The sequence below is a fragment of the Prionailurus viverrinus genome, chromosome A1, assembly GCF_022837055.1.
Source record: "Prionailurus viverrinus isolate Anna chromosome A1, UM_Priviv_1.0, whole genome shotgun sequence".
NCBI lineage: Eukaryota > Metazoa > Chordata > Mammalia > Carnivora > Felidae > Prionailurus > Prionailurus viverrinus.
The window spans coordinates 177,261,405-177,278,867 of record NC_062561.1 but is presented as its reverse complement, the minus strand read 5'-3'; the positions used below and the strand labels follow the sequence as shown (position 1 = coordinate 177,278,867).

The 17,463-nt window shown below is 52.6% G+C and overlaps 2 protein-coding genes across 2 annotated transcripts in view; one reads left to right on the top strand and one right to left on the bottom strand.

Annotated features, from left to right (window-relative positions):
- LOC125168466 (uncharacterized) overlaps nucleotides 1-17,463 on the top strand; it is a 428,202-nt gene that overhangs the window by 105,140 nt on the left and 305,599 nt on the right. The window lies entirely within an intron of this gene.
- Nucleotides 1,258-16,196, bottom strand: STC2 (stanniocalcin 2). Its single transcript, XM_047863648.1, has 4 exons — nucleotides 14,794-16,196; nucleotides 12,566-12,708; nucleotides 9,836-10,047; nucleotides 1,258-4,770 (listed from the first exon to the last, which is right to left on the bottom strand). Exons 1-4 carry the CDS (start codon nucleotides 14,942-14,944, stop codon nucleotides 4,368-4,370), a joined length of 909 nt encoding a protein of 302 aa, XP_047719604.1. The 5' UTR covers nucleotides 14,945-16,196; the 3' UTR covers nucleotides 1,258-4,367.

The window sequence follows — 17,463 nt, the reverse complement described above, 5'->3', positions numbered from 1 at the left end:
AGTAAGACTGAGCAGAGCGAGCCCTCGGTGGGTTGGCACGCCGAGTCTAGAGCTCGCTGGCCTTGTGATGTGATGAGCTCCAGGCATATTAAGATGCCTTTGAGCCTCAGTTTCTCCATGCGCAAAGTGGGGTTCAGAAATAATGCCCATAAAGTGCGTGGGGGGCACACAATAGAAACTGCAGGTGTCACGAGGAGGGTGGTGATGATTTCCGGGGAGCCTGGCTTCAGATGGAGCTGGTGATTGGGTGGGTTTAGTGGAGAGAGTTCTAGCTGCATATTCAGAAAAGCCAGCCGCTCCCCAAAGCTCCCCTCAGCCACGCCCGAGAGAGCCTTAAAAAAAAACTACCTATGTGCACAGAAAAGTGATGAGACTCCACGATTCTCCTGCTCTCCCTTATCTGAACCAAAATTTGAGTCTTTGCAGAGAGGAAAGGTGAGGGCAACAATTTTCCTTTCCGTTCTAAAGCAGAGCTCCTCAGAGGTGCTATAAATATAAGAGTATAATTATTCTTTCTCTAAGCCTTGTGTAAAAGGGGCATACTAGTGATTGGTTTAAATTAAGAAGAAATCAAATGTGGAGGTTCTAAGCCCGAAGAAGGGGAAAGCAGGTGGGCTTAGAGTCACAGATCTGGGTTTGGGTGCAGACCCCCCCCCCCCACTAGCCACATGGTGGGGCTTGGGGCCAGCTGACCTTCCCCCAGCTCAGTTCCTGCGCCTGTGAAATGGGGGTGATACCCACTACTTGTAGGACGGAGTCTGGAGGAGGTAACAGATGCAAAATGGCGCCCGGCACGTGGTAGGCACACCAGTGGCGTGTACCCTGGGGGGAACCAGGAACTCCAAGCTCTGCTCTGCTGTGGTGAGGCGCCAGTGAGCTTCCCTGCTGGTGCCAGGCCGCTGAGCTGTCCCGCCGGTGGCACTTGCCGCAAGCTCAGTGTGAAAGAAAGGGTGGCCAGGCCACAGGGGAGATGCACAGGTGAGACCAGAGGGACTGGTGCCTCTAGGCAGGCTGCACGGAGTGCATCTTCCTCTTTGTCTTGGCGACTCAGGCAGCGGTTTGGACAGAGTGCCTCTAATGGAGGAGAACCCCGGGCCGGTCATCTTCACCTGGTCCCCACCCCCCCACCCCCGCCCCGTAAACGGAACACCCAGCATTTTAAACGGACTCAAAGGCTCACTTGCTCACAGCCTTCCCCCCCACACACTGGATGCCCAAAGCACTCTCGGACAGGAACACTTACTCAAGGGAAAGCCATTTATTTCAAATCTTTATTCATGATTGGAGAAAAATAATGCCATGTGACAGTGTACAGGTCCTGCTCCCTAAATCCATAACAGAGATAGACGTTATGACTTAGCAAGCTCACGTGGTGCCAATTCTGAGATCAGATGAGGTTGTTCTTCCGTAGGAAATGGGCCCTGGTAGCATTGTTTTTCCATGTTGTTCTAGAAAAGCCTTTTGCTTGGTTCACGTTTAAGTTTCTCTCTTTGTGTGTGTGTCTAAGTATGACTACAGCTCTGGGCTGGTGTTTTCTATTTATTTGGTGTCGGGTGTCAGCATTTCACGGTACTAGGATGGTCCTCTCCTTTGAGAATAACAGGGCTATTTATTGATACAAAGGAGAGGTGTTCAGATCATCTTGTTAAGATGCAAAGCTCAAAATAAACACCGTATCTTTATTTGGAAATCCACATCCTTCCTTAAAGGAAGGCTCATGAGTAAATTTGTATGAAGTATGAAGCCCAAGCTGAGTGTCTATTTTTAATGACTTCTTTGCTTACATTTTAGATTGTACAAATGCCTCTGTCAACCCTTACAGGAATTTGGACTTCACTCAGTTTCGAGCAAAAGAACCTCAGCAATAAATACTACCGTATGCCTAGAAACATTACGAACCAGAACGAAAGGAGATCTACCTGACTTCTGAGAAGAAACAAACCAGTGGCAATGAAAAATATACAACCGAGATCAGTGAAGGGATTTAAATGGACACAATAAGCAATTTGATGCCTGGGGGGAAAACACGGAGATAATAAATACAAATGACAAATATTTACAATGGAAGCAACAAACAGGACATCAGTAGGCGAACACATAAAACATTTACACTGAGGAAAATATAAAAGCGATGCCTTTCACACATCCAGCCCAGGAGCCGACGAACAAACGAACAGCTGACCCAGCAACGCGGGAGAATGTTATTGTTTCAGCCTTTGAGTGATGTAAGTGAAATAGTCAACGTGCTGCAGTGGCCCATGGCATGAGACAGCCATGGTTTACGCTCGGTTCCCATGGCAGAGCCTGACACATCGCTCCTCCTCCCCCCGCAGGCAGAGCTGGCTTCAGTGCACCATCTTTTCTGCTTCCTACAGCTCTAGCTCTTTCTAGGTGCTTCTCCCAGCATTTTGTCACCTTCCCCCACCCCCCCCATACCCGAATGGTTTCTTTCCAACGTGCACATGAAAGATTCGGGGAGATGACCTTCCAGCCGGAGGCTGGAACCAAGGAGATTGGATTTGGGGTACATAAATACTAGCTGGGTTGGGGTCAGGGCATTCCCTGGAACAAGTTATGTTAGAGCAGATAAATTTAGCTTCTCTATCTCTGGCCTCAGGTTGCTTTGAGGGAGAGCTATAAGCTGATATAAACAGAGGATGCTTCCTTTTTTGCCAACTCACTAGAACGGGGGTCAGAACACTCAAGCCCAAGAGCCAAATCCAGTTGGGCACCTGTTAAATATAATTTTACTGGAGTGGAGCCAAACTCCTTTGTTATGTGTTGTCTCTGTATGCCTGCTTTCATGCTATAATGGCAGAGTTGAGTCTTTGGGACAGAAACCACATGACCCACCAAACTGAAAATAGTGTATTTACTATCTGGACTTTTACAGAAAGAGTTTGCTGACCGTTGCTCTAGAAGGAGCTGGCCCAGAACACCCGTCTATTCTTTGTAATACTGGCCTTCTATTTGAGTACTGGCTGCAAGAAAGGATAAGCTTTAATGTGATAACCCAGTGGGAAAGAAAGGGCCTATCTATGGAACATTTTGAACAATCACAAGAACCCCAGCGCTGACCCTTTATTATAATCCTCTCCTTCCTTGCCTTGGAATTTTACTTCTGTCCCTCCGCTCTTTCTTTTGTCCACTCGGACTCTTTTCTTCGTTGCTAAATTTCCAGTCCGGATCTGGAAAATCCTGTCTCTCAGTGCTTCCTGGCGGTCTCCTCCATTTATGTAAAAAAGCTCAGCATTTCTCGCTGGAAATCACAGTCATCTGGTTCTCTTCTCCCCCTTTCCATGCTCTAAACCCAGAAGCCACGTTTCCAACTTGGCCTCATGGCATCGGGTACAGGGCTTTATCGATCTTGGCTGAGGGTCAAGGAGAGGTAACAAAATGGTAAAGAAAATCTGTCAAATGTACTCCTCGTGTGTGCATTTTCCTCCAGGTGTGTGGTTTGCCCTAAGTGGCTAGAAGCCCACGCCAGGCAGTTAGATGTACAGGTACACCGTTCTTTGATTCCTTTTAAAATATCACTCAAAAGAAAAAAAAAAACGCAGCCCCCAAAGATGGGCTGTATTTCTTTTTCCTTTGAGTTGGTTTTAATGACCCAGTTGCTTTGTTTGAAAGCCATTTATTTAGACGACAGGTATGTAGATGTAACTGGATAAATAAAAAAGTGAAATAGAGATTTGAAGCAGTGGTTAATATACAAACACACAGGGGCCACTCCCTCGGACATGGTCCCCCAGACAGAACAATGGCTCAGAACTTACACGTAGAACCCTTGCCCTCCCCGTCCCAAGCAGCTCTAAACCTCAAGGTCCCATGCAAGAAATGGAATTTCTGTTCGGCACCAAGCACCCACACGGCCCTGTCTCCTCTCCACCCTTCTGACTCCCAGCTCGATTTTTACATTCACCCCTGCATCCGAATCCAGCCGCCCTCTGCCAAGACAGCACCGGAAGATGCGGGCCGGGGCCCAGCACCAAGTGCGAGGTCTAGCTGGTGGGCCCGCCGACCCCTGCCCTTCCCTGGCCCACCTCCCCCACAGCAGAGCAAACCGCAGGCCGCCGCCCAGTGGCTCCACGGTTGGAAAGAAGACAAAGTTGCAAGGAGGCTGCGAGGCACGCTCACTTCAGGATGTGCAAGTGTGGAACCCACCGGGCACAGCCGAGACCTCGCCGCTGCCCAGGCCGTCTCCGCCTCACCTGTTCGTTCCGCTAGCACACGCCTTCATCAAGTCCGCAATCCCCACCAAATCCTGCGTGTGACATCCCCCCTCTTTAATGGCAAATGTTCTGGAATGTCCATAGAGAAGAAAATGGACGGCATGGAGGAAAGATTTCCCGGCCAAGCCTTTCGTTTCACCTCCGGATATCGGAGTATTCAGACTGTTCCTCCTCCCACTCGCTGCTTCCAGAAGTTCCCTGGCCCCCGTGGCCGGCTGCTCTGCCCCGGGCATGAGCGTTTGGGTGGCTTTTGCTACCTCGCTCACCCTTGACACCTCGGCCCGTCTCCCGACTACTGGGTTCCGAGAGGTGGTGACCTGTGTCTCCGTGGTGGGCCCTAGAGAGCTTGGCTCTGTCCACGTGGAGCTGGCGTTCAGGGGGCACCGTGGGAGGCCTCTGGATGGCTGAGGTGCAGAAACTCAAGATGGAGCACAGGCTTCCCCAGTTCTGCTCACATTGAGCCTGAACGCTGTGGGTGATGGCCTCCTTCACCTCCTCCCCACAGGTCAGCAGTAGGTTCACCAGGTCCACGTAGGGTCTAGAGATTGAAAGCAGGAGAGAGAGAGAGAGAGAGAGAGAGAGACCGAGAATGGAACCAGTCCCGAATGGGCCACAGAGGGCAGCGGTGACACAGGCAAGAGAGATACAGCCAATGCCTGGCTTGGGTTTCATTTGGTGAAAATGCTTTCTGGAATGGCCTCCAGCTTTTATACATATCCTCTGGAGTGCTGGCCTCCAACTACCATTTACTAGGTGGCCATTACGTACCAGGCTCCACGCCAGGCATTGGAGAGAGAGAGGCTGGTGACGGGGCCTACCATCAGGAAAAGGGCCAGTGGCAATTTACAGGTGCATACAATAAAAGGAAGAGCCTCTGGGGAAGGTGGGTGAGAATGCCAGGTAGGGCGGCTGTGTGAATGTTGAAAAGGAGCACAGGTCATGCTTAGGGTCTGCTTTTTAGCAGGAGGAGCAGTGAAGTGTCTTGGGGGCCAGTGGAATAATACTTAGGCAAATGGTGAAGGGTCTGAAATACCAAACCGAGGACTCTTTTTTGGCAGGGGAGGAGAAGCCATCAAAATTGGGGCTGGGGAGCTCCCCATCGCCCTCTTGCAGCATGGTGTCAGGTGGGGCCGGCTGGCTTTGCACTTGGTGCCACTCTCCTGGGTAAGCCTTAAGCCTTAAGTGAGACTCCCAAGAAGCCAATCTCCCATGTCTGTGTCTGCCCCTGGTTTAGGCTCATGATGAAGAAGGGTGTTTTTGGAAGGTACTGGATGCAATTCCATCTGTACCTGGAAGAGTCTGAGATCGGTGGAGAAGGGTGGGAGGCAGACGGCCACCCTGGGATCTTCCCTTTCCTGGTAGTAAAGGTTGAGGAAGGGGAGTGGCTATCCAAGCATCTCTACTCTTCCCACCTCGGCTTGCCTGGAACTCGAGGTGAGGGCTGGCTGCAAGGTGCCTGTGTGTTGGAATGAGCGCCAGCCGTCTGTGAGATGAACACACTCGGTTCTGGAGGGGAGAGCATTGCTCAGGCCATCCAGCTGCCCTGGGTTGTTCTTTAGGAAAAGTGCTGGAGGAAGAACGGCCGCATCATGCCAACATGGGGTGGGAGTCGTGTGCCGAAGGCGGACACGGTGTGTCTGCTTTTATGGGCTTATCTGGTAAGAGGCGGCCCCAGCAATGGGCTCTCATGGCCCACTCACTGAACCTTTCTTACATCTCACTGGCCTTTTAGAATCCCCGAGGCGGGTATGGAGTGTTTCATGTGGCTAACTAGCATTCTCAAGCAGTCCTTGGCTAGCAGTATTTCTGGGTATATCTGACCATGAGCATCGTGCAGCTCCGGGCCATCACCCGGGGCAGGAAAATCACTCTGGAACGGGAGATCATTTATAAGAAGGGGCAAGACTTTTTTCCCTCTGTGAGCCTGGGCCACCTGGGTGGCTGCATTTTAGCTCACATCATCTTTTCTTTGCAAGCTGACAGTTGCTGCTAGGCACGAAGAGCAGATTGTGTTTTAGGACTTGTGAAGTAGTTTACTGCCATTTTTATGAATTAGTCCTCAAGTTGTAGTTGATTGAACTGTCCTCATGTCATAGATGTAAAAATGGAGATGGCTGGGGGGGGGGGCGACGGGGGGAGAGGAGAAAGTAGTTTTTGGAAGCTTCTGGGCTGGGAAGGCCTAGAGCTGGGCTGAGAGCAGAGAAGAGGAATGTTCTGGCTGATAGAGATCAAGCTGCCTTTTAAGGCCTACTTGATGCCTTTGGAGTCAGAGAGTCTGTGCATGGCTGATGGACAGGGTGCTTAAACTCTCTAAGGCAGGCCCCTAACAGTGACAAGGACAGCGATAACACTCCTCGGGCTAACAGAGGAGGGGAGAGGGCAACACAGAAGAAATGTTCAAAGCATGTTTGTTTCCTTCCATCTTTTGACAACTAGCAACTGATTGCCTGAGGGAGCTCAAGGTCATGGAATGTATCTGCTACCACAGCATCAGGATTTTAGCACCTGATTGCACCTGCCACCCTCTGGGGCTGGATGAGCAAATTGTAGGGGCTGAGACTCTCTCTTTTTTGGGACTAGCCCGGCGCTCTCCGAGTTTCTTGCCCCAGGGTAAGGGGAGGGCTCTCTTGGGGATGTATAGGCTGCCTCCTGGCCTCCTTTGCCAGGGCAGTCTGCCTGCCAGATGAGCTCTCAGAACCCCAAGGCGGATCCGAGAAGGCTGGACAACCCCACACTCTCTCCTGCCCTTGGCACCCTCTCCCGAGGAGAAAGCTGTGAGCCATGGGGAGGGGTGTGTGTTAATCTAAGCCGTGTTTCGAGCTGGCGTGGTGCCTTCTCAGGCTGCAAACTCAGCCCGTGTCTAATGACAAAGCCCAGCTTTCTGAACTGGGTGTCAGCAAGGCTACAGGATTTTAAAAAATACTTGGAGGGGGATGTGCCCGGAGGCTGCCAGCACCCAGTGACAGGGCGTGTGGTAGCCAAGGCAGTTGATATGGAGAAAGTGGGGCGGGAAGGGGTGAGAGGAACAGAGGGAAGCAGAGAGCTTGAAGGGAGCCGCTTCAACCAAACATGAGTGTTTTGGGGTGGTTGGGGGTTGGGTTGAGGAATGGGGGTGATGTGGATTCTGGAGTGACTGTGATTTCCTCTTCTCTAAAATGAAAAGCAAATTCAGTTCTCATTTTGTTATCTGTGACCAATGCCACACGTTCTTAAATGGTCTTCTTGATAATTGGGGACTGACAGGATCCTTTGTGCCCAAATCGGTTAAGATAGTTAAAGCACAACTCAGTCAATTCAGCCTGAAGTTCAAGTTGATGCAGTGCATAGTCATGGCTTCAGAAGGGCAGGTAGTGGGTGGGGGGTCCGTGGGGAGTTGGGGTTAGGTGAGACCCCCTTTTGGAGGTCCTGGCTTAGCAAGAGGGAAGAGGACTTGTGTGCAGGCACAGTGAGTGTTCTCAAAAGAGGCCCGGACTCACTTACAGGGTGAGCCACCTGCACTCCCAGAGCGGGCTGGGGTGGGGGGCTATGTGTTCATTCTAAATGACCAAGGAGTCCTTCGGAAGTAAAAATCTCATGCCCCCATAGGCTATATTTCCATGGAGGAGGCACCAGAAAAGCCACAGGGCTTTCCTCCTTCTTAAATTCTAGGGGGGAGCAAAAAACAAAACAAAACAAAACACCAAAAAACAAACAAAAACCCCCTCTGAAACCTTCAGTTTTCCCAAAGAAGATTTTTCTCCAATCTTGAAAAAGGCAAAGTCTCCTTGCACTCCAGGAATGTATTATTGACTTATAAACTAGTGCGCGTCATCCATTCTTGAGGCCAAACAAACTATCTATAGTGGATGACAGTGGACTGAGGACAAAGGAGCTTCAGGACTCTCTCAGCCATGGGACATTTGCCTCTTCCAGAGGCAACTCGAAGGAAGGGAATTTCACAGTGCTCTCTTTGTGAAATGGGGTGTATTTGGGAAAAGGGAGAAACCTCTGCTACATCTGGGGGCCAGTGAGCCTTTAGCAGGTCTAATGGGGACAGAGAAGGTCAGGAGCAAGGAGGTTTGATGTCTATTCCTGATAATCAGCTTTAGTCATATATATTGCCAGTTCCCAAGCTGGCAAGTAGGGATCAAACCTCAGAGCAGGATCTTTAATCTCTTAGTTTCCCTTTCCTCCTCTATTAAATGGGGATAGTCATCTCTATCTTCCAGCCCTGTTGGGAAAGGTGCATGAGACAGTCCAGGTAAAGTCCCTGGCCAGGGGCCTGGCCCACTCACAAAATGATAGCTATTATCATTATTGTTATTGTTGTGGAAGCTGTTGTTGCTTTGTTTCCTTACGGGTATTTGGAAGAATGATAGATATTTTAGTGGATGTTAGTGTGACTAAGGAAAAGGCAGCATCATTTTGCTCCTGGCAAGAGCTGCCTGCAGAGATTCACGGCGAATCTTATAATTTGCAGCAGGGGTGTTGCAAGATACCTACAGCCTCATAACCTGATGGAAAGTGACGGGTGATGGTTGGCCTCTGTGACCCAAGTGGTGTGGGTCAGGTGGGGAGCAGTCTGCTTAGTGACATGGCTTGGGGAAGGCCATGGCACCAACGAAGGAGCAAGATTTCATAAAATTGTACAGATAGAGACCAGCGGTGCCCTAAGTTGCTGAGGCAGGAGCCATCGTAAGCCACCGCCCATGCTTCATGTCAGGAGCAACTGTGTACCACGTGCTTTATCACTTTGCAAAGTTTAGGATCCCATAGATGGGATATATGTGTGCATATATATATATATACATATATATATATATATATATATTTTTTTTTAAGGACTAAGATGTCCTGGGTTTATTATGGCATTGCAAGTCTTTAAATAGGTTAGCTCATATTTACCCACTCTGGCCTAAAGGTGTTTAGCTGGTAAGTTTTTGACATTGGTCTTGTGAAAGTTTCCTCTGGGAGGGCATTCATGTGTTAGGGAAGGTGAAATGGACCTTTGGAGGAAAGAGGGCTACAGAGGCAGGGGAAAAAAAAAAGCTATTGCTGTCAGCTTTTGGCATGTAAGATTGTGGAGCGGGACTGCCTGCCTTTGCCTCTCATTGTCTGTGTGACCTTCGCCTCAGTGAGTCCGTTTTCTCATCTATAAAATGGAGAGAATGACGCCTAGCTCGCAGAGCTTCTGTAAGGATCCAGGAAGAGGGGCGTGTGAACACCTGAGCACAATGCCTGGCACTCAGTAAACGGCCAACAACTGTTACGAGTGCTCAGGGGCACTTTCATGGCCACTTGGAGTATTCACAACTGTTGGGATCTGGGCAGAGGGGAAGGCGAAGCCGTATTTCTGAATCCTACACATTTCGTGCTTAGTAAAATGTTTTCTGTTGCTGTTGCTTATGCTTGTGAAGCCAATGGTGGAAAGTTCTTTCGCTTTTCCTGAAGGCCAGCAGGAAAGGGACTCCCAGGGGAGTCAGTGCAGCTTTCTGAGGTACAGCGCAACCTTTCCCGTCTGATGGGAGTTTGGCCTCCAGCAACAAGCCCCTTGGAACGCCTCTAACACCAGCCAGTGGAGCGGGGCCCCTTCTCCCCATGGCCCCCGTGGGGGCGGCACTCACTCGTGCAGCAGCAAGTCCTTGAAGTGAATCATCTCCACCATGACTCGGGTGTTCTCCTGGGCGGCAGAGCACAGATCGTGTTTGAGGTAGCACTCCCGTTGTAACTGGAACACCATTTCCTTAATGGCTGGGCACTTCCGGCTTATGCAGCCGAATCTGTGCCGCAGAGCATGGGCCTTGCACTTCAAGGCCTCTTTGATAAATGACTTGCCCTGGGAACAGAGAGGACAGAGAAGACAGAGTGGGGCAGAAAAGACAAGTCCTCATTATAAGCTTAGACGTCCGCCCTTCTTGGGCTTACACGGGGTCTTTGTGACAACTGAACCTTAAGGCCCTGCCTCACGCTGACGTCCGCGCAGGTGACGGGCTGACGCTGCATCGGGAGGTATGTCTCGAGTGACACGATACCTCCGGCATTTGGCCAAGAAGGATGTCACCGGGAGACTTAACAAATCTGCCTCCTTCCTCCCCAGCTGCTCGCCTGGTTTCCCTTGTCCCGGGGCTGCCGTGGCCATCTGTCCTCAAGGCAGCTCAGTGTTGGCGGCTTGGTGGTAACCTTTCTGGAACACAAGGGGAGTTTGGCCAGATGCAAATCCAGAGCTCCCAGCAAGAGTTTTCCCCAAGTAGAAGGTGTCTGCTCATCCCACTCTCACATTACTGCCTTTTCCTCCTGTTCCACGAATGACATCAAGATTGGGTGCTATCTGTGCCTCCTTTTCCTGTCTCAGCGCCTCCCACCGCCCCCAACCCATACCCTTGTCTCCTCCTATCCTTTAAGGAGGAGCATTCTTTTCCTTTTTGAAAATGATTCGACTCCTTTAAACTGTTAGGATTATTGCCTCTAAAAGGCCCGCCTGGCACATTGCCTGGCAGCATCTGGAGTCTGAACTGCCCAACTGACAGCCCCTCCCCCACACTCCCTGCCTCTGAGTGGCTAAGGCAGCCAGGCATACATCTGGCCCACAGTTCTCTTTCCTGGCAACCCCATTAGATTGTTCTTATCCTAGAAAGGAGACAGCTGTTGGGGGTGTGGAGGCAAGCTGGGGCGTTAGGTCCCTTATCAACCTCTCAGGGCAGGGAGGCATTCTGGGATGCCTACCTAGGGATCCCCATTCCCCCATCACTATAGAAACAAGCTGTCGTTGGAGAGGTCACCCCTCTGTTTTTAGCCAGGCCTGAACGTAACTGAGTTGAGAAAGTAAACGGGGTTAGGTTGGAAGCGGGAAGCCAGCCAGCACATTTATTTCAGTTCTTCCTTTAGAAGCAACTGAAATGGCTACAGACAGTGGCTCATCACTGAAGAGCTACCTCCCTGAGGCCCCTTTTGCTCTGACTTTCCAGTGGGAGCCAAATAGGATGGAGGGTAGGGTGTGCCGGTCTATGAAGTAGTTACATGCTGAGAACCAGCTTGAAAGGGATGCTCCGCACTTGAGAACATAACTCCTGTTGGTTGAGAGAAAAAGGAAGATTAATTTGTCTGAGGGCTGCGGCAATCTGTTTGGGTATTCTTCCCCAACATCCTGTGGGATTGCCCTTCGGTACACATCTTTCCTCCGGATTTCCTATTACGTTTCCTAATTCCAGTTAATCCAGAAGGGATCCTTTATTAGGGAGCCTCGAGGAGTTCAAACGTTCTACTCTTTCCTTCCCTGGCTTCTGTTTCCCCTCCTGCCACCCCACATCCTCTGTAGGGTAGGTTGCCAGGCCCGTCGCATCCCTTTCTGGTTCCCAGGCATTGCTTTGTCAGGCTCTCTACAGGATGTCAGTAGATGATGACTGGTGACATTCATAAATCACACCTAAACTGTTGGCCTCATCCAAACATTGTCTCCCACTCTCTAATGCAGTGGGAGAGGAAGCTGATGAGAGAGAGCAACGGGGGTGGTGGCGGGGGGGAGCTTCAGAGTGCATATACGGGTTGGGGAGAACGTGAAGAAGGTGAGCCCAAGGCCATCTGCCACCTGAAATGTATTTGGATTGTCAGCACTGGGACCATAAGATGGCTTGTTGGGTTCTTGCCCTACCCTGAGCAGCAATTAGGCTTTGTTTTCTACCCTGGGGATTCTGGGGTAGCTGGATTGCATTAGGCCTTATTAGAGGACTCTGTAGACTAGAGCTCATTCAGGGTTTTCAGGTTAGGAGAGGAGGGTCTGCTACTTAGGAAGAATAAGTCTGTTATTCTGGAGGCCCCAAATTATCCGTGTTGCCTGCTCACACACCCATTGGAGATGATGAGTTTCTACAAAGTTCGTGTCCCGTTTATTCTTTCTGAGAAGGTGAGAACAAGTCTTGGAATGTATAATTGGAGTCGCTGCCCTTCCCTCCCCGAACCTACTGTTTCTAATGTGATGGGCCTTGCAGACCGAGTTCTGGGTGGCCAGACATAGTGTGTCCCCTTACAAGATGTTTATTATTTGTTGTGACTTTTGTGCTCTCTGTTAAGAATACTTAGATGATTGTTCAACTTGCTCTCCGTCCCGCTCTGCCTGTGTAGACACAGCTTAAGAGTGGAGAAGGGTTTTGCCACCCCCCCTGACAGTTCAGGAGAGAAGAGTCCCATGAGTGGACTGGGGAGAGACTGGCATCCTGCTGTGCACCAAGAATGTCTCTTGCAAACGTTAAAACACACCACGAGGATCAGCCACGGAAATCTGTTCACAAGTCCTTCCAATGAACGTTTCAATCATGTGATGCCAACCTAAAACATTTTGTGCTCTATGTGGTTTTTACCTGCGCATCAAATTTTCCAGCGTTGTGCAGAAAAGTCATGCAAATCCCATGTAAGCCTCGAATCTCACAAGAGTTGTTCTCGAAACATTCAAACACACCACACCCCACATCGCCAGCGTTGACCAAACAGTGCTGGATTTCCGCTAAAATGAGAATTACATACAAATGTATACAAAATTCTCAGCCGTGCTGGGGAATGCAGAGAGGTCGGCTGAAAGAAAAGTTAGTAATGACTAAAAGAAAATTTAAGAAGATAAAGTTAGAAATGACTATTTTGGGATCTAAAAAGCCAGGGCAAGAAAATTTCATCATTTAATCTACTTATGGAAATGTCACTACTTGTAAATACTGTATCTGTAAAAAATTAGCCAAACCTACGTTACAAAAATCACAATCAGAAGTTAGGTCTGAGCACTCCACTTTTCATCCTTTCCATCTTCTTAAAGTATTTGTGGAAATACTTAGTTTGAAAGCAGAAGATATTTCAGCTTCCTAAACCCACACACAAAAATAAGATTTTAAATGATTAGCTTGCTCTCTTCCTTCTGTACTTCATCAATGAAATACCCTTCTCTACTTGGAACTTGAAGCTGCTGCTGTTAAATCACAGCCATTTCCTTCCTGACCCCCAAATGCCAGCGTCCAAAGAGCAGTTTCAATTCAGCTTTGTGATTCAACACCTAAAAATCAAAACAAAATTCCTATTAAGGCAGCGCCTCCAAACCATCAGCATTAAAAATACCAGGCTAGGGAAGCTGCGGTTGCGAGAAGGCTCAGGAATCAGGAGTCAGATGGGGGCTAGCCTGCAGAAACGCAAACGTCGCAGTTAGAGGCTCCTTTTAAATAGAGATCCGGTGTGAGATATCACTTAATCGCCTAGAATTCCCGCGACCGGGGAGTTTGCCGCCCTCCTTCGCAGAACGTGGCCCTAATTCATCTCTCCAAAAGGAGAGACTGAGGGAGTTAACTGTCAGGCTGCCGCACGTAAAAGCCTCTCTTCCGTCCCTCCCCCCTACCCAATTCACTGATTTAAGCCAACCACAAAATTACATCAGAAAAGTATATTTTGGAAGAAGGGCGGGGTCGGAGTAGATAATCCGCATTCAGATTAAATCTACCGAGAGAATGAGGGGCGTGTATTTGTTGAGGTCACCAACTACCGAGAATCACGTTCAGTTCTCAGGGAAAGCACCGGAGAGGGGGAAGGGTGGGCGCGGGTCCCAGGGTGAACCCCGCGCCGGCGGGGGGTGCGGGCGCTCGCGCGTGGAGGTGGGAGACTCCCGGATGATCCCACGCGCGGCCCCGGCGCGCCGGGCAGGAGCGCGCGGGGCTGCGATTCACTCGCTGCGGGCGTCCCTAATGGGCACTCGTGCATTCTTGCTCGTGCGGTGAGCGCACGCACGCCGTAGCTGGGTTTCAGACCCCCACATAAAGGTGGGGGGGGGCGGTGCGCCGAGCGAAGGAGCTGCAGGCAGATTTTCTTTCTCTCTCAGGAGCTGGGAAAAGGGCCAGCCCCGTGCCCTGCACGCCTGGCTCTGCTCGGCAGCATGCGGGTGAGCTGAGAGCCGGTTGAGCAGCGGCGGCGCACAGTTCGGGCCGTGTCACCATTTCTTCGCCTGCCGACCTGCCCTGGAGCGGGAGAAGGCGGCAGCACCTCAGAGGTACGCTTTGAGCCACCTCCCCTCACCCCTCCGCGGAAAGCATTGCCCCCATGGCGAAAGTTCGCAATGTAATCGGTCTGGCCTACAAAGTTCTCGGGTGTCGGGCATCTTTTGAGGGGGGTGGGGTGGGGAGTGGTCCCGTCGCGGCCAGCCGGCTCGGAAGAGTTCCCCGGGTGCGGGGCGCAGGCCGGCTCCGGGGACCCTCGGTGCCTCCCGAGGGGCGGCCCGGATGGAACAGGGAGCTCTCGCCGGAACGGAGACTCCGGGGCCGGCAGTGGCCTGGTCAGATGCTACCTCTTTTACCCTCGACCCCGGGGAGGACAGCAACAAGTCCTGCCCCAGCCATTTCATCACCCTGCCAGCACGTGCGGATTCCCGGCGCGCGGAGCCGGGCGCGGACCGAGTCTCGCCTCGCCTCGCGCTTTCCTTTGCATGTCCCGCGCCACCCCAAGAGTTTGCGCTGCCCTAGGTGGGCGCTCACTAACCAGCAAAGCGCCCGGGGTGCGCTGCGTGGGTGCGCGGTGTTGTCTCCCCGCAGCTCTCCGCCTCGGGGGCGCTCGCACTTACCTGTGTTCTGCAGGGACAGGCGGCCTTTCTGCTGGGAGCCCCTGTCTTGGGGACCCTCCGGCGGGTTGGTGGCGTCGGTCCCCCGCGCCGGGTCGAAGGTGGCCAATACCAAAGCCAGGGTCACGAACTGGCCCAGCCGCTCGGCACACATGGTTCTTGGTATAAACCTCCCTCCCGGAGACCTGGATTCTTTGTGCTCCCCTCCGCCTCTTCCTCCTCCTTGGCCGCTTCCCCTCCTCCTCCCACTCTTCCTCCTTGCTCGCCTTTTCCCTCCTCCTCGCGGCCGCGGCTCGGATAGAGGTTACCCAGCGCCCTCCCGTAGCTCTCTGGAGAGCATGTGACCAGGCCGTTAGCGGCGCCGCGAGTGCCCGGCAATGGCAGGGATGGTGCCTCAAATATCCCTGGAAGCTCTGGTGTCACTTGAATGAAGGAGTCGAGCAGGTGTTGTCCCAGCGGCTGGACCAATCCGAGACCCCGGCCCGTTTGACAACACGGCTGGGAGGCGGGGCCTGCGCCCAACTACTACAGGAGGAAGCGGAGCGCCGCTGGGAGCGCCCGACAAAGTTGCCGACCTGGCGGCGGCCACGCGTTTGCGTGCGTGTACGAGTGTGAGCGCGGCCGAAGATGCGTGCGCGTGTGCTGATGCTCCAGAGCTATGGCCGAAGGCACTTTAAAAAAATAAAAGTGAATCCCAGCTCCGATTGTAGCTAAAGAAGGGCGGGAGGCGACGATCTGCGCTGGGACAGCGTTCCCTGGCTCGCATCACACCCGCAGAGTGCTGGGAAAGTTTCCTTTCTGTCGTTTGGAATTGAGTGAGCTTCCCAACCCCGAGCCTTGACAGATTGGGAGTCTCCTGGGCACAGTGACGCTGGGGGCAAACTGAGCACATATGGGAATTCCTGTCTTTGTGACGCTTTGCATTAAGAAAAAAAAAAACCCACCACAACTCTCAAACTCAGATAGGAGCAGAAGCACTAGATACAGGACTTGGCCTGAGCAGCTGGCCCATCTTCCCCCCTTCTTTTTGCTCCGATTTGGTGGGCGGTGCAACACCTAGGGTGCCAGTTCCTCGCCCCTCCCCCAATCCAGACGGATTCCGGGCCGGGCTGCAGGGATCCAGGTGACCGACTGGACTTGCATCATTTCCAGGCGGGTGGCTGTGAGGCCCAGGCAGCCCTGAGTCAGCCCTCCGCGGAGCATCTCTTGCCCCGGAGGTCGGAGCTTGAAAGGCAACTTTACGCGTCTCCAAACACACTCTTCCATTTTCCCAAAGCGCTACTCGCCGCCCTGGTCCGGGTTCCTTTTACTCTCCAATCATCGATGTAAATGGTTAAAACAAAAACACAAACCCCCAAAACCAAACCCGGGGAAATTCTCTCCATCTCTTCTTTCTTGTTGGAGCTTCCTCCGCAAGCGCGGCCGGAGCTGCATCGCCCCGGCTGCTTTCTCCCCCGGCCCGCGGAAGCTGGGAGAAAGTTGGGCGCCGCTCGGAGCGCCTCTTCCCCCGCTGTGTGTGTACGTGTGCACGCTCACGTCTCCCCGGCGCCGGGGCCGGGGACAGGAACTGCTCTGGGCACCGTCAGTCCGACGGCGCAGCTCCGGGGGCTCGCGCGGCTGGGGGAGGGCGGGGACCCGAGCGCCGCGGCGGTGCGCCCAGCCGCACGCACTCACCCGGGTTGGCCCGCCCTCGCCCCTCCCCCGCCGTCCCCACCCGCCTCCCGGAGAACAGGTGAGCTCGGGTACCAGCTCCCACCCCTCACCCCCACCCCGCTGCCCGCCCGCGCCCTCTGCGGTAATGCGCGGGGGAGGTTTCATCACCCACCGCCCGCGGCGACGCGGCCCAGGGTCTCCGCGGCGGGACGCACTGCGCGCCTCGTTGGGGCCGCCATGTGACACGGTTGGGGGAGGGGGTGCGGAGACGCGGGGGCCAGGTCGTCTCGCGGCCGCCGTAGGGCCTCCCGAGCTTCCTTCCAGGGTCCCGCCTGCACTCGGGCGTAGGGAATGCGGAGGCGGGAGGCCTGGGTGGCAGTCGCTGGCCGCAGCTGTCCGGCGCGTCGAGCGGCCCTGAGTCTGGAGTCTGAGAGGAGGGGGTGGGGAGGGCGCCTTCGGAGTGGGCAGTCCACCATCCCCGCCCGACTTTCAGAGCCCCAATAAATGGTCACTTTGAAGGTTTGAGTCTGCAGCCGTGACAAGAAACCGAGCACTTATGCCCATGATTCCAATAGCAATTACTTTGTGCAGCCTCAGATCTTTTGTGGAAGGAGGTGGGGTCCAAGTGCATTAAAATGGGTGGTTCGCATTTCCCACCCTGCTTTTGTTTGCATAGTTAACTTAGCTTCCTTTATTAATTTATGAAAAACATTCTCCTGGAGATTCTTAAAAGACAGAACATAACAGACAGTGTCATTCCGGCCTCTTCAGGAACTCCAGAAGCCCCCGAATTTCCTGGGTAGGCTTTCCTTCCATGAAGCCTCTTTTGTAGGTGAGAGCATGAGCAGTGTTGGCATTTAAAAAGGCGTCTGGTCTCTTGGTGCTTTGAGCAACAGAAACAGAAGAGGTCCAGGGGGCAGGAGCAAGCCCACCTTTGCTGGATGCAGACACTGTGAGTCTACTTGATAGAAGGCTCCCAGGGCACCTGGAACAGTAGGGAGGCAGATGGCAGGTCTCCAG